This window comes from Nelusetta ayraudi, unplaced genomic scaffold (assembly GCF_046127955.1).
Source record: "Nelusetta ayraudi isolate G7.1 ecotype Tasmania unplaced genomic scaffold, CSIRO-AGI_Nayr_v1 ptg000052l, whole genome shotgun sequence".
Taxonomy (NCBI): domain Eukaryota; kingdom Metazoa; phylum Chordata; class Actinopteri; order Tetraodontiformes; family Monacanthidae; genus Nelusetta; species Nelusetta ayraudi.
In genome coordinates, this window is record NW_027466102.1 from 5,427,682 (window position 1) to 5,443,917 (window position 16,236).

Sequence of the window (16,236 nt, forward strand, 5' to 3'; positions counted from 1 at the left end):
TTGGAAGTTATTCAAGCCGCGATTTTGAACGGGCATCCTAACGGAAGCCTATCTCGCGTTGAGGACCTTTTCTGCGCGTGCGCAACTCGCTGTATCTACTTGTGGACAGACTGCATTGACAGGAAGCATGATCAAATGATATTGATAACCAGTGAGTAAAACCATAGCAACTGAAAACTCTGACTTTTTGACGATAGACGTATTAAATATAATATTATCTTTGCAGATAGATATTTTTAAACAAGCAAGCAAAAAAAAACAACAACAACAACAACTAGTCGTCTATGTCAAGGGCAAGTCTTCATGTAACTCCAGGCTCAGATCTCAATTCTTACCGTTTATTATTCATTCGGTTTCTGTTCTTTCTTTTGATTTAAATCTTTTGAAAAATTAAAAGCTGTTGTTTTTTCTTCTGTCTGTATCGCCTCAGCGTTTGCTAAGGTCTTTGTTTACAATGTGCAAACAGTGTCAACAATAGGCAAGAAATGTGTGAAACCTTTGTTTTGACCTCATTGTACACTAGCTGCACTGGCTGTTTTATGTGTTGTTTTTGACATTTTGAATGTTTTTACATTTCTCACGGCTCAATTCTGCGCTCTCTCTCTCTCTCTCCACCCTAGGACATGTTGGCAGGTTGCGTGAGAGGGATGCTCTCCAGAAGCATCAGAGCGGCGTGTGCTCTTAACCCTGGCGGCCATACCCCAGTATTTACACTTGTCACATGGACTGGAAGATCTAACGCCGATGCTCGCTCCTGGGGATCGTCTCCTTACTGCACTGCGGTGGAGGATTGCGAACAAACTTCCGAGCCAAAGAAGAAGAAGCACGACCCCCGAGGCGGTGCCACCATCGGCTCCGTCGGACGAAAGATCCCGCAGCGTCAAATTCACGTGATCAGCGAGGCCGGCGAGAGCCTGGGCACCATGCACCGGGCAGACGTGATCAAGCTCATGGACGAGAAGGGCCTCAAGTTGGTGCTGCTCAGCGAGCGCCAGGATCCCCCCGTCTACCGGCTGATGAGCGGCAAGCAGATGCACGAGGAGCAGCTGAAACAGCGGGAGAAACAGAAAGCCAAATCTGGTGTGTACAGTAGTGTCATGGCAGCTATTTGGTGCTTTTGTATATTTGTGGGTTTAGGAGGTCTCTTGAAAGTCGTGACATGATGAGAAAGAAACAGCGGCCTCATAGAAGAAAATACAAAAAAATATCCTTTCATTTTACTTGTTAAACCTGTCAATGTCTGCTAAATAATATACAGTATACTTAAAAGTTGTGTAATAGTCTGAAATCAACAGCAAAAACAATCAAAATGCTTAGAATTAGTAGAAAATTAGTAGAATTTTTGTGCAATTTTATTAGTTTTTTTTTTTTTTTTAAAATCATAATTTAAAGGGCAAACATTTTGTCCAAAGTCTGTGTCGCTGTTTATAGTCAGTTAAGGATGTCGATTTTTTTGCATAGCCAAGTTTTTCCCCTTTCTAAGGCTAAGTTTCCTTAATATTCGCACTACTTTTTTTCTCCAAGAAGTCAATAATGGCCAAATGAGTTCCATCTCAGTGGCTGGAAATTCTAAGGTCAAGTGTGTAGGTTGTAGTATCATCTAGTGGCATGAAAGTGTATTGCATACAAATAACGTTTATATTTTTTAGCCCGTACTACAGTATGTATGAGCTATTATGTCCCAAAGAAATCCCAAGACCCCAAACAGATCAGCGTTCTGGGCTGCTGTACAATGAGAGATAAGATAAACACTTATTTACCAGCAAATTGAAAAAATACACCAGAAACACATTATTTTTGTAGTGATTTTCATCAAACTGAAGCCCAGTAAGTGTCACACCTTCAGTCTTAAAATGCAGTTGAGCTTTTTCAGTCAGGCATTTAAAAGAAACTGAGAGGCCGCCTTCCCCCCCCCTCAGCCCCAGTGCAGGTGAAGGAGCTCAGCTTCTCACGCGGCATCGGAGCGCACGACCTGACCACCAAACTGAAGCAAGTGGAAAGCTGGGTGGAGAAAAAGCACCACGTGAGGATCACCTTGCGAGCGGCACGCGGGGGACCCGCCGTCAACCTGGTGAGGAGGGGCGCTCACTTGTGTTTTCTTTTGTTTTGTTTTAGGTCAATCCGACACAGCAGGGCTGTCAAAGTCAAACACACAGTGGGGCCAAAATTTAAAACTTGGACAAAGTCGCGGGCCAACATTGATATTTATTGGAAAAAAAAATCTTTCCTCCAGATATAACAGTGAAACTTTTTGTATGGACCCAAATGAGTTTTGCTTCAGCCTGAATATGGAACAAGCGAAGCTTAATACTATCGACTAAATAACTTGATATTGCACACATGCAAAATCAAATTTCAAAATTAAAAAAAACTCTAAATAAATAAAAATGATCTGCCTTTTTATTTGCAGCCTTCTGATTTCTGAAATTTCAACAGTAACCTTTTTCCACCGGCTAATAATATATTTATAAATGAAATAACAATAATAGACCAATGAAGTCATAATAATATCCTTCCACGAATGTCCTGTCCTGATTGACACGCCAAAATACCAGCAGAGCATTTTGGGATTTGTTGTATTACCTTTACAGTGTAGCAATTTATCAGTTTAGTTTTAGGGATTTTGTTTGATTTATTCACCAATACTTTTACCTGGGGTACTTAATTTATAATTCACAAACCTACGAAGGATGATAAGTAGAAAACCTGATGGTCACATACCTCACATCCACAGTAATTTTGATTTAAAAAAAAAAAAAAAAAAACAACCAAAAAATCAGTTATTGTGTACGTTCTCCCCTCCTCCCGCAGGAATCTGCTCTGGAGGAGATGGTGCAACAACTGGGAGTGACGGTGGGCTTCATCTCCAAACCCAAGGTCATACGCGACGGCCACGCGGCCATGTGCATCCTGCGACCGCCGTCGGCGAAGGAGCTCTCGCAGGAGGAGAAAAAGAAGGCGGCGGCCCCGCAGGCCGACGCTGTGAACACCACGGACCAAACGGAAGGGAAGTCCTCGCCCTAGGGCTGTCACTCGACAAAAGACGTCTTTGGTCTGTCGACGGGACTTCACACACAGCGCCATCTGTCGCCACGCCTTCGGAGGACGGCAGCGATCTGCAGGAGCCCAAAAACTTTATTTTTTGAAGACGTGAGAAAGACTCACTTCTTCAGAAGGACTCATCCCGTCGGCTGGAGTCCTAGCCTGTCGTCTCATTTGTCTCACTTGGGAAGATGTTTTTAACTTGAAGATGTATTAAACATGACCGCAAGAAGTGGGTATGGTGTGTGTGTGTTCCTGATACTTTTTTTTTTTTTACTTCTGCGAAAAGGTTCACAACCCTCACCTGAGCTGTGAAAAACGCTGGACTCCTCACATTGATTCATCTTCGGGGGGGGGAAATTGCCATTGCCGCTTCTTCTTTTTTTCGTCATTTCTTTTAACTCACTCTCTTACATCTATGTGTGTTATTATGAGTCTGAATCACACCCCAGACTCCAAGATGGCGGCCCATTCATTCCAATGAAGTTGCTCACACAGCGCATACGCCGAAAAGGTTTTTGATGAGACACAGCAGCACGTACGACGTTGTGATGTCACACTGGGAATAAACTCTTTTCTGGTGGTTTTCTGGCCTTTATCATTTATTTTAAACGACTAAAAGACCATAACTGAAAAATCTACAATATAACGATTTGCTATGAATCGCGTTTCAGGTCACAGTCGTCCTGACAACCGTTTTGAAGACGTTTATTTTTCTATTGCATTCTATGGGGGGGAAAAAAGAAAAATCTTTTTGGGTGCAGTACCACGAGTGGCCAATGGGGGGGGGAATCGGCGCGCCGCCATATTGCCAGTCCGGTATCCAGTTCTGATAATACATCCATGGTGTGGATCTCTTCCAGGTTTCTTCCTACTTGGGAGTTTTTCCTGGCCTCTGTCGCACCTTGCTTGCTCCGGAGCAGCGGTCACCAACACGGTAGCCATGGTGGGCACCAGGTAGCCACCCAAGACAGCCAGTAGCCCACAGGCCCGTTCTAAAAACAGCACAACTCATTGAACTTGTCTGAAATTACATTATATCCAACCTTGTGAAGTCATTGTTGATGATTATTGAGATTTCATTAACGTGACCATTGTCTTTACATACATCAGTGTCATTAATAATCATGTATAACTCCAGCCTAACTGAGAAAATGTATTATTTCAAGCAGAGTGAGCAAACTACTGTAGTTGCCAATCATATGATTTAGCACTGATGAAGTAGCTCTCAGGTTCAGAAAAGGTTGGTGACCCCTGCTCTGTCGCTTTGTGATTTAGCGCTCTACAAATAAAAGACCATTGGTTGGTTAACATCTGCATTCTGTAACGCAGATTCTATACACCGGATTGGACTGTAGCTGGACGTTGTAAGTCAGGAAGTGTAAGTAAGTATTGTAAAGTGCTGTGAGTGATATCCTCAAAGGTGAAAAGGTCCCAAGTTGGAATTCCCGCTTTGGGCCTCCTCGTGTTTCTCCCCTTGTCTATGTGGATTCTCTCCATGTACTTTACAATCTAAAGACATGCACATTGGGTTAACTGGCAATTCTACATTGACTTTTGTGTCCAGTGTGCAACCCTGCCCCTGCCCTAATATAGCCATGATAGGCTCCAGATAGGCTACGCAGTGACAGGAAACAGATGCATGGAAGAAATTAAACTTTTAATCAGAGCTGCTTAAAACAGTGCTTCTCAACTGGTGGAGTCTCAGGACGCACATTTTCTTTTCCTTATCTTGAAGTCACAACCCAAATTTATTCCACAAAAATGAAAACGCTAGCCCACTTTCCATGATGTCATACTGCATTATTAAATTGAATGGTGTGTCCTGCAAAATAAATGCCCAATACTACATGTTAAAATCACTTTTATTTTTTAAAAAAAGTGAAACTGCCCACAAAGCCGCGACCCGACCAAAGCAGTGGGTCTCGACTCACCAGTTGAGAAACCCTGGCTTAAACTGATGGTTCTGTGGAAGTCAACAGACTGACCCTCCCAAACTTGGCTTTCTCCACTTTTTATTTAAGATTCATCTTTATGTTATTGAAAAAATAAAAGCAAATTTTGGCGCACGGATACATTCACTCGTCACAGGGTAAATGCGTTTGCATCAGTCGGACACTCAGCCAACACATTTGTCTTGACAGCAGAGATAAACGTCGGAGAGCTTTGTCTTGGTTCTTATTCAACGAGGGTCACACTCCCCCGATATATAAAAACAAACCAACAAAGGAAACCCAACGGATGAACTCGAACTTAAAAGCACTTTGAGAAACGAAAACAAATTAAAACCTTGCCTATGTCGTGTTAGAAAAAGCGCTGAAACAAAGGGTGGCGTCGCGAGCGTGCGCAGACAGCATTCGTCAATAAGCCTCGAGAACTTTGTAGGAGGAGAAGGGTTTGACGAAGTGGTAGTCCAGGTTGCCGCAGTGAGGGCACTGCTGGACGTTGCTGTACTCGGAGAAATACTGCATGCCGACTCGCACGTCCACCACCGGCTTGCCGCAGTGTTTGCAGTTGAGGCGAGCCTGAAAAAGAAAACGAGGAGAAAGTCGGAATCATCGGGATGGATTTCACTTGCAAACTTCTTGCAAAACACACTTGTCCCGTCAGCTGATAACTGCACCGCAGCGACTTGCTGGAATCCGTCGCTCTGCGTCCGCCTGGAGTCGTTTCTTTCACACGTAATGAGCGGCCCGCTAACGCTCGGAGGCCCCCCATATTATTCACATCCCTTTATCTCGCGCGCCAGTGGAGCGGCGTGCTATGATTATTAATTTAAAAAAAACAAAGATCTGTTTGAAAAGAGCATATTTGAGAACTTGGCAACGCAGCTTTGTGAAATGTACAACAGCGGCGGCAATGAATCTGGGACAGAGAGCCCTCGTTGTTTCACAGGAAATCTTCCTCCACCTCAAGAGCTGAAGCTAATAGTTGGTTCTGGTTGTATATTTAGAATGTCAGAAAACATTTAAATGTTTTTTGTTTTTTTTTGTCTTACAGATGCTGAATTATTTGGAAAGGAAGAAAAAAAAAAACTAGGCCTTTAACCCTCTGTTTACAGTCTCCCATAAAAATGCTTTGTTCAGTCCCCTGTTAAAACGTGAGGCTTTTTTTTGCGTAAGCTATTTTTATTTATTTATTTATTTGAATTTATAAGGGCAATGAACATTCGGCCGGGAGTGTTATTCAATTGGCTGAGGTAACGGTGCCCTCTGTGACGTCATAAAGGGGCTGATTTACCAAACCACCTTCCTTAAAAGCAGAGCAAGACAAGTTGATTGTGGACCTCATTTCATTTTACCAGTTCTCTGACTACATGGCTGCAGACTTGTTGTTAGAGACATGGAATCGTTGGCTGCTGTCTGGGCGCCGCAGACCTCGCTTGTAATAAACGGCATCACGGCATGACATTTTTTAATGGTCCAGTTTGTAAGATTTTCCAGTAAGCCCGGTATTTAAGGTGGCCTGCCTGACAACGTGTTTTGTATTCAGGCCAGTGTCAGGTGGGACCTTAAAAAATGGCTGTGCAAGATGACAGCCAATCATGAGCAAGACCCTTATTGCTCTCTGTATATTATTATACAGTATTTACAAGAACCGTTCTGAGGGTAGAAAAACCAATTACTTTTACTGTACTGGGACTATACAATTTTATTCATACGTTTATGAAGGAGTATGTTAAGCTTTTATCAATATAAAATTCATAAATCAAGCCAAATTTTACGCACTGGACCTTTAAGTGGTCAAGTGATATTTATAAGGCGGGTGAGCCCCAAGAGGGCGCTATTGCATTTGTTGCTTTTTGACTTCTGGACACCTGCCAATTAGACTGTAATACATGTATTATTAACAGTCAAGACCACAGCAGTACAGCGCCACCAATCAGTCAGAGACAGACATTGTGCGACTTTGCTATCGCTTGGTCTGAAAAGCAAAATCAAAGTCACATTTTGATTGAATAAATTTGTCATTGTTGCCCCTAAGAGACCCCTCACCCAATCCCACCGCCATATTTCTACCTGGCAACAGGGAGACGCGGCCAGTATATCGTAGGTGTACATGGTGCCCAGCTGATGCCAGCTCCCATCCCAGCGGGATTTGCACTTGATGCAGACAATTTTGTGGACGCCTTCCAAGCAGTCCACGCAGATGGCGTAGAGGTGCATTAGTCTACCTGTAAAAAAAAAAGAAAAGAAAAAACACACAGAGTGCAGTTAAATACATTAGATTAATCCAAAAAGAAAAACACAAGGGGAATAAAATTTGTTAAAAGGACGATTTAGATAAATAAATGAACTCCTGAACATTTTGTTTTTGATTTGTCTGTTTAGTCAAGCAAAAAAAAAAAAAGTTTAAATGGAAAGTAAATCAGTGCACTTCGAGCCACATGACTGGTCAAGATTTTGCCCCGAGACAGTCACGCACGCGTGCGGTGCCGTGGCGTGCTTTCAGCAGACCCCATTGTTTTTCTGTCGGCTTGCTTTTAAATAAAACATTCGCTGAGGTCGTTCCAGCTTTAGGGGGAGGGAGGGTGGGAAACAGAGTCAGAGAGCAGCGTTCGCTTGAATAAAGGATGCAGCGGACACGCCAACATTCTTTCTTGGCCATAATCGACATTCTGCCCGGCGCGGACAGATTGTTATCCGAGTCGATGATCCTTTCACACAGATGCTTATCAAAGCATGTGGGCCAGCACATCAAAGACGCTCTGCGCGCATGCTAATTCGAATTCATGGCCGGCTTAGAAAGCTGTGAGAAAACGCTTTAAAGTCTCAGCTAGCGGAGTCGCTGGCCGATTATCCGATTGATATTTTGTCCATTACATTTTTTGGGGGGGGGGAAAGGGAAATACCAACTGTGCAAATACACTACTATTGTACACAGGATGAACAAAAACGCATTGTTTTGCCTGAAAATCATGCTACCAAGAACCCATGCCAGAAAATATTGTTACTTTGGGTATTTAAAGTTTTTGCAAGGCAAAATGTCAACTCTACATAGTTGTTTTTGCCCTCTTCTTCTAATGAAAAAAACATTTTTTTCTGCTCGGAACATTTTTTCTGTACAATCCAGCCCATCTGACAGCGCGTATTTAGGATAAACGCTCACGTCCTCAAATAAACCAACAAAGAAGGAGGCGCACGAGGTGACCAGGTTTGGGTGCGCTGGCCATTGTAGTTCACTGGCGAGCTCAGGAGAGGGAGGCAGAGTGAAAGACGCTGCAATCTAAAATGTAACCACTTGATGTCGCTGTTTCTTCTTCAAATTCTCCAAATACTACACACTTCACCTTGAACGATCACAGATCTTCACAGGCTCCAGTGAGGCAGCAGCCCTGCATTATACTGAGCCTCACACTTGACTCAAAGCTAATGCTTTGTGGAACAAACCAGGCAGCTGTGAGGAGGTCTCAGAGGACGGGTGTTGTCACTCTGCTGGGAGATGATGTGTTCCATTATATGACAGAACTCGGATTTTCTGAGTTTATGATTCTGTGTGTGAATACGTGATGTCAGTTCAGGTCAGAGAGTGCAAGGGTGCGAGTTAGCCGCTGTTTGTTAGCCACCTGTTCCGTTTTTGTGTCATCAAAACGCTCCGTTGTCCGTCATCTACAGTTCATGTCCAACCTGTGTTACAACGGTGTGTTACATGACATGTGCACATATGAGCTAACAAGACAACAAAAGACCACTGCAAATGGTAATTTAGCTGTGACGCTTTTAGCATTGAGCAATTGTTTTATCGTAGCGCCGATGCTAACCTGCCATTCCGCAGTCTCATCCATCTCGCTGTTCCAGCTCAGCATGTGTGATGTAATTGTGTGTGAATATTTGATGTGAACATGCAGATTCTGACATATGAGGTAAGACACCTATATGTGCTCTTTGTGACATCACAGAGGGCTGACTTTGTTTTTAGCACATACTTTTTGAAAGGGGAATGGATGGACTTTTCTCACTTCTGGGGAATACAAGCTACACCTGAGACGTATTAACGTCAGTACACGTCAATCTGCATAGCATCAGAGCAACAGAGACTTTTGAGGTATTGAAACACATTCAAAGCAAGAGTTTGAATCACATCTACCGCTCCGTATTATGGTTAGGAGGTTTTGATGGAAAGCCAGAGCCAGTCTGACCTTGCAGGTGACACGGAACGTCATACTCGATCTCGTCGTGCCGCGAAGGGCTGAGGAACAGGGTGCCATCCACCAAGGGGAACTGCTCAAACACCGGCAGCGCTCTGTGGCAAAGTGCACAGTTGACCATGTTCCTCTGGCTCGCGCTGAGGGCCGACAGGATAAACCTGCAAAACAAGGATGGAAAGAAAATCAAAGCGAGACACCGTTGGAGGCTGACAAGTGGCGACACGATTCTGCTGTAGCCGAACTGATCTGAAGTCATAAAAAAAACAAAAAACAGTGACGGTGGAAAATCAAGAAAACAAAAATGACTGAATTAATGTGTTTGCCAGTGCTGTATAAAGGAAACATAAGGCTTGGTTAGAGAGTTAACTTTTGTTGTTTTTTTTATTAAGTGTGCCACAATGATTTTTCTATACGACAAAGCTGCTTCAGAGCAGGCGAGGATGTAGCGTGATCATCCCTGTTCTGTTGGAAAGTAATTCTAAGAGGAGGAGACTGTAATCAGCCGGACTAGTAAACCAGAACATAGAGCGAGCGTGGTGTCACATTTTGCTTTCTGTTATTGCAAAATCAATGTAATCAGCTGGTTTTGAATATGAATATGAAACCCAGGTTGTCTGTGTTAGATTTTGAAAAAAATCTGCTCATCAAGAGCAAGTCTCTATTTTCCTCATTTCATTGCGAAGACCTTTCCAACAAAATTTCCCTTTTTGCTGGACATTTAACTTTTCAATAAATACCTTTTTTTAAAAATACTTTTTCAATTGTACGCCATAAAAATGATAAAGTAAATGCAAAAGGAAACAAAGCACTAAAACACCCAAACACTATGGTAACAGGATCACTAGTTATCAACAATCTTTTAAAACACACACACACACACACACACACACACACACACACACACACAGAGTCTGGCTGACTTTCCTGCATTGAAGAGATTGTGTTAGTTTTACGCTTGACGTCTGTTTTAAAAATCATAACATGGTCAAAACGATAAATAGTCGTGTGATAACGATCCATGTTTGATCATATTCATGTTTGATCATCTTATTTACAGAGGAGAATCTCAGCCGCCTGGTTCAGTAAACACTTTCTGAGGGCAGCAAGATAACGAGAGGCTTCACTAGCTGACTAGAGACACCAAATCTGTATCTTTTTGGACTTTATCATTGATCCGACCATAAACTGTGTACTGTGTAAAACGCAAGTTCAACTTGGTTGATCCAACATTTCAAGGCAAGCGGATTGTGAATTCCTAATTTTGGGATCGGACTTTGTTCTATTTTCCTGAAACTAAAGTGACAGTGAAACTCCTTTGAATATTCCTCTGTGTACCTTCGCAGCTCCTCTCCCTGGCCGGCCTGGGCGTCGTCCTCCATGCGGACGTGGTAGGTGTTGAGTTTGTGGCGGGGGATGTGGGTGAGAAGCTCCGAGAGGTCCAGCCTCCTCAGGAACTGCACCGGGTGAGAGTGGACGCCGTCTCCGCCGCCGCCGCCCAGCCGGTGGTGGAGGGGCAGGGCGAAGGACAGCGGCAGGGGGAGAACCGCGCCGGGGTCCAGGTGAGCACCGCCGCCGGCACCGCACGCGCCGCCGGCTCCCCCGCCGCGACCGAGCACGCCCCCGACCAGGAAGTGCTTCCTCTGCGGGTCCATGTGAACGGCCGATTTGAGGAAGTCCCCGAACGGCCGGGACCCCCTGGCGCCCAGCGGGCCTCCGCCGCCCGGCCCGAGAAGGGCGGTGGGGGAGAAGGGGAACCCAGCCGGGGGGGAGTGACCCGGGGAGTCGCACGGAGACTTGTGAGGAGGTCCCAGACCGTAGGCCCCGCCGGCTCCGGCCCCCCTCTCCAACGAGTTCTGCCTGTCGACCGACAGCCTTCGCGGCAGCTCCTGGCTGGAGGCCCTGTGGGACGGCTTCCCGCCTCCCGCTTGCTGCCTGCTCTTCTTGGGCTCCTCGCAGAAGCCCTCGGCCCCGCCCCCGCAAGCGGCCCCGCCGCCGTTCCTCCCCGGGCCCCTCTCCGAGGGCTTCTTCTTGCGCTCGTCCTGCACGCGCCTCACCTGGTACCAGTCCGTGTCCTTCTTCAGGTGGCCCTGGCCGCAGCGGCACGAGCAGAAGCGGAAGGCCAGGTCGTAGCCCTTCTTGGTCCACATGTTCTGCCGGCACTGCTTCTCGTTCCAGGAGCGCGCTCGGCCGATGCAGTTGAACTGCACCAGGATGGAGCTCTCCCACTCGTAGAAGCACTGCAGGTGCATCCAGTTGCCGTAGGGGCAGAGCTCGTTGTTGCACAGCACCCGCTGGTAGTCGTCCTTCTCCAGGTCGATGGGGCGGCCCAGGCTGCAGCCCAGGGGCGTCGCGCACTGGCCGTCTGCATGAGTCCAGACGGAGAGGACAGACGTGTGTCAAAAGCATTCACCATACTTTATAATAGATACGCAATCAACAGAAATCAATACCACCCTTTTACACATCGAGTAGAGTATAAGCACTTGCATTACGGTAATCGCCGATACCTATACCGATATACTATACCTATACTAATAGTTATATAGGTACTAATATACCTATACTTAATAAAGCCATTACACATTCTAGAATTATTTTTTCCCCCCTACAGATGTTCTGTTATTTGAACAACATGTCTCTTGTACTCTCAGTACGATTTTTTTTTCGTCAACTGCAGCACAGTCAAACTATAATCGGTGATAGTTCTGACCAGGCAGCCATTATTGGATGTTTACACTTTTAATAACCATAACCAATGTTATTTTCTCCATGTTTATTTTTCTCTGTACTGAAAACTGAACAGTGACTCCAAAGCCGTGCTACTCTCCCTCTAATCTCCCTCTAAAATCTGTTCTACTACAGCTATATATAAATAACTACAATAATACATGAATTACTTTTAGCAGAATTTGTATTTTTTTTAAAACACTTTTTAGATACAAAAGGAACACGCATGTTTTTCCAATGTTAGTCGTAGAAGGTTCAGATATCTGTGTACAATCGTGGGGAGTAAAAGTTGACAGAAATACTGAAAAATCTAAGTAAAAAAAATCTAAGTACGGTGATGAAGTATTTGTACTTCATTACTTTCCACCTCTGAAGACAGGACAGAGACAGGACGGTGGAGTTAAGTGAGCACGTTGTCAATGGTGGAATGGTGGAAATTTTAAAATTCACCTTATAGTTCATTATTTTAAAAATTGGAGCTGAAAACGTAATGAAACAACAACTGCAATTGATATCCAAACATTTCAATGTTTAGTTATTTATCAAATAGTTTTTGCAGAATTTGATTTGGACAGCATTTAGAACCAAACAACAAAACTGGCTGGAGCACCTCAACACCAACACCACCAAAGAAGCCATTTCCACTATTTCTTATAATAATGGCTCATTTTCACCACTTGTCAACAACAAACATGGAAACACTCTTGGGAGGTTTCAGCGTCCTTCGTGCCTGCGCGCCGTCGATTTATGAAATTCAACGAAGCCACCCAGGCCTGTGAGCGGCTCTATTCAAGCTGTGCCAAGTCTGGATGTGAATCAAGCAAATGTGGGCACACGGTGTCTATAAGAAGTAGCTCAGGATAATACACTGCAGGAGGCTGCAGTCGGGCAGGTTTCCTCTCTCCCTTTCCGCCACACTGTCAGCGCTTCTCTTTCTCTCCAGACTCTCACTACACTCTCAAAAAATACATTTTTACACTCTTCCTGAGCGTATCTGGACTTAGTTTAGCTCTTTATGTTTGACTGTGGGTTTAACTTGAGGGAATCCCGCCTGGGCAGCGACATGTGGACATAAAAGCTAAGTTAGATATTTCACTATTCAGATGCAAAGCTTTGAGATTGCATTTTTTTTTTTTTTGCTCATAGCAGTACAGTGTTTAGAATCAGCAAAAAGAGCAACGTGGTTTCTTTATCCATCTTTTTAAATTCAACATCATCACCTGCATGCACCTAAGAGTCTGTGCGGTCTGCCCTGTTGAAAGCTTCTTCTTATGTTTGTGTGTGTTTGGTAATACAGTACAGCCCGAGAAAATAGCAATCATTTTCAATAAATAGGAAAAAAAAGTTAATTTTTTTGTTTTACGAATGTTGGATATGCTGTCCAACTGCATTTTGGTTGGAATTGAATTGATATTGTGTTTGTTAAATTTATAAATAACTTGTGTTCTGGCTGATATATTGACATAATCCAAATGCTTAGACTGTCCAACCAAAGAAAAAACACGAAAAATATGAAAACAAATAAATGTTAGGTAAAAAGTGATAATTGTGTGTTAAGCATTTGCCTAGATTTTTATGAATACCAGTGCTACCTATTTCATATTCTATGGCTGCTTCTCGTGCACTCAGGATTAAAATAAAGTTGTCTATTAATGCCACACAGAAAGACAGAGTAACATTTGCACTTGCACCCATGGCCAATTTAGACTTCCTACTTGGCCTCATGCATGTCTTTGGACTGCAGGAGGAGACCTGGGGAGAACCTGAGCAGACACAGACAGAACATGAAACACCAAACAGAGAGGCCTCAGCTTGGCCTTCTTGCTCTGAGGTGCCAAAACAAAGGTTATTATTATTATTATAATAAAGAAATAACCACAACAATCACTTTAAGTTATAAGATGCGTGTTACGCTGCAGATTTACTGGAGTGACGATGGGGTTGTCCCTGCAGAAAAACTGCTACTGCAGCACAGGGTGACCACGACAAAGTTGCACTTGCATGATGTGCAAACACAGCAACAACGCACGTACTGTATATCCATCAGTGCCTGTCAGGAAACTACTGCTGCTGGCTGCATTGCACCTCGGCTGCAGCAACCATCGGCAGGGCTGCTAACTTTTGAAAAAACTTTACGTACGGTTGGCCCAGTCAGGGCTACCCCTTCACACTATATATACACTATATATTTATCGACTTTAATATTTTTTGCAGGGGCAACACTGTGGTGCAGTGTTTATTAGCACTGCCGCCTCACAGCAAGGAGGTTGTGAGTTTGATTCTGTGTGGAGTTTGCATGTTCTCCCTGTGTCTGCGTGGGTTCTCTCTGGGTTCTCCCCAGCTTCCTCCCACAGTCCAAAAAAACCTGCATGTGATGTGCATGGGGAATTCTAAATTGACCAAACGTGTGAGTCTATGTTTGTCTCTACGTGGCCCTGTGATGAACTGGCGACTTGTCCGCGGTGTCACCCTGCCTTTGTCCTATGACGCCCGGGAGAGGCTCCAACAGACCCCATGCAAACCTGAGTTCAGGAAGCAGCAGGTGTTGAAAATTCACATTTTTGCAAGCTTATAATGCATTTTAAATATAATAATGTAGTAATGAATTATAAATGTACTAATGCTGAAACTAAACTGAAACTAACTAACTAGTAAAAAAAAAAAAACATACTCATTAATACTCATAATGCTCTATACGGTAATCTTAACACATTACAGAGCATTGTATGATTTATAAGGTCGACTATGACAGTTATAGTGACAGTTATTGGCACACGTAATGCAATCATAACCCATCATGAAGCCTTTTATAAAAGTCATGCTGGTCAACAGCGTGAAATAAAATTGCAATGTTTAAAAGTAGCATCGATACATGCCGAGTTTGACCAGAGGAGGAGGTGTTGTTATTACTGTGTACCGGCGCGTAGCTGGAGCGCCAATAACCATTGTTTATGCTCAGGGTATTTGTCTGCATTACGCATCACACGTGTTCTAACGAAATTGTGTGACGTGTGTAAAATAAAATAAATTAAAAAAAAAAAAAAAAAAAACAACAAAAAAACAAAAAAAAAAACTCGTACTTCCGCTCCTGCTTGACACCCCAAAGCGAGCATGGCTGCAGCCTGAAAGTAGTGCAGAAACTTTTGTTGCACCGCAGTGAAACAAACCGCGGCGCTCCGTTAAAATCAGCCCGACGGTGAGATCAGCCTCGCGAGATCAGCACCACCGACGAGGCACTCAGGAAGAAAGAAAAAAAAAAAATCTCGTCTGCCCCATGACAGGCCTCAAATCGTGATCGACCGATATATTATTGCTATCATTATAGTTGTCAAGCGATGGGCGAGGGCGCGAGGCAATGATGCAATTTCCAGTGTGCTCGTGGTAGGAAAGGTGCTCTCTCCAGCGGGCGTTGAGGTGGTGGTGGTGGTGGTGGTGGGGGTTATTTATGCAACGTCGCAGTGCATCCAAGTGACAGGAAGGCAGCATCACTACTAAACTTCACCCCCATTCACACATGCTTACGTCCGCTTCCTCCTCTTACCGCTCGACCGATGGTCTCTGGGTGCAGTCGACGCCACCGCTGCCGCCGCCGCCGCGGCCGCACCCCCCGCTGCACCCGCGGCGTGGGCTCCATTTTCCTGCTCGTCCCCGCTGCTGTTGGTGCGCTTGCTTTTCTTTCCCTTGCCGCTCTTCTGGTTGGGCATTGTACACGATTCGGACGTCAACTGTTATTTTCGACCTCGCTCAGCGGCCGCCTGTCAACGCCGACGAGCTGCATTTCCCCGGACTCCGCTCCCGCATTGTTGCTCTTCCTTTGTGGTGTTGTTGCAGCTTGATTTGCTTTTTTTTTTTTTTTTTTAATATATATATATATATATTTTTTTTTTACTTTCTCTTTATTGCAAGCCTGCAAAGACTGCAGCTCGGCTTTAGCGGAGCGCTGACGGCGACACTAGTGAGTAATAAGCTGGCATAACCTTTAAGAACGAAAGAGAAGGCGTGTCCGTCCTCTTGTTTTGATTCCTGCTCCGCTGTTTTCGTCCTCCAGCCTACGTCACGGCACCACGCCTCCTTCCCCCGACCCCGACACACACAGCCCGTCGAAGAAGTGTGAAAGCGCGTGAACGTCGAGTACTATGAAAACCTCGAATTTTATCGATTAAAAAAAACCCAAAACAAAACAGAAAACAGTTGAATTGTCAGAATACACTTATCCACAATGCTGCACAACTAATGAACAAACTAATGACAAAAAGATTGAGAAGCTAATGAGCTGACTAATGAAGCTAAGCATTGTTTTCCAAATCAGTATGCTGCAT

The 16,236-nt window shown here is 44.4% G+C and overlaps 2 protein-coding genes across 3 annotated transcripts; one reads left to right on the top strand and one right to left on the bottom strand.

Moving 5' to 3' along the window:
* The first annotated feature begins 37 nt into the window (after positions 1 to 37).
* mtif3 (mitochondrial translational initiation factor 3) lies at positions 38 to 3,625 on the top strand. Its single transcript, XM_076037697.1, has 4 exons — positions 38 to 151; positions 621 to 1,080; positions 1,920 to 2,071; positions 2,812 to 3,625. Exons 2-4 carry the CDS (start codon positions 624 to 626, stop codon positions 3,022 to 3,024), a joined length of 822 nt encoding a protein of 273 aa, XP_075893812.1. The 5' UTR covers positions 38 to 151; positions 621 to 623; the 3' UTR covers positions 3,025 to 3,625.
* Positions 3,626 to 4,683: 1,058 nt separating this feature from the next.
* On the bottom strand, positions 4,684 to 15,972 carry heca (hdc homolog, cell cycle regulator). Of its 2 annotated transcripts, none has more exons than XM_076037510.1 (5): positions 15,459 to 15,972; positions 10,526 to 11,552; positions 9,182 to 9,348; positions 7,062 to 7,216; positions 4,684 to 5,567 (listed from the first exon to the last, which is right to left on the bottom strand). In XM_076037510.1, exons 1-5 carry the CDS (start codon positions 15,619 to 15,621, stop codon positions 5,403 to 5,405), a joined length of 1,677 nt encoding a protein of 558 aa, XP_075893625.1. In that variant the 5' UTR covers positions 15,622 to 15,972; the 3' UTR covers positions 4,684 to 5,402. The 2 variants fall into 2 exon arrangements, with proteins under 2 accessions (XP_075893625.1, XP_075893626.1); XM_076037511.1 differs by lacking the exon at positions 15,459 to 15,972 and adding an exon at positions 14,998 to 15,452.
* Positions 15,973 to 16,236: the final 264 nt, after the last annotated feature.

Coding starts and splice junctions, on each gene's coding strand:
- mtif3 (XM_076037697.1), top strand. CDS start 624: ATGTTGGCAGGTTGCGTGAGAGGGATGCTCTCCAGAAGCATCAGAGCG. Junction 1,081..1,919: donor GAAACAGAAAGCCAAATCTG/GTGTGTACAGTA, acceptor CCCCCCCCTCAG/CCCCAGTGCAGGTGAAGGAG. Junction 2,072..2,811: donor GGGGACCCGCCGTCAACCTG/GTGAGGAGGGGC, acceptor CTCCTCCCGCAG/GAATCTGCTCTGGAGGAGAT.
- heca (XM_076037510.1), bottom strand. CDS start 15,621: ATGCCCAACCAGAAGAGCGGCAAGGGAAAGAAAAGCAAGCGCACCAAC. Junction 11,553..15,458: donor CAGAGACCATCGGTCGAGCG/GTAAGAGGAGGA, acceptor GGACTCATGCAG/ACGGCCAGTGCGCGACGCCC. Junction 9,349..10,525: donor CAGGGAGAGGAGCTGCGAAG/GTACACAGAGGA, acceptor CTTGTTTTGCAG/GTTTATCCTGTCGGCCCTCA.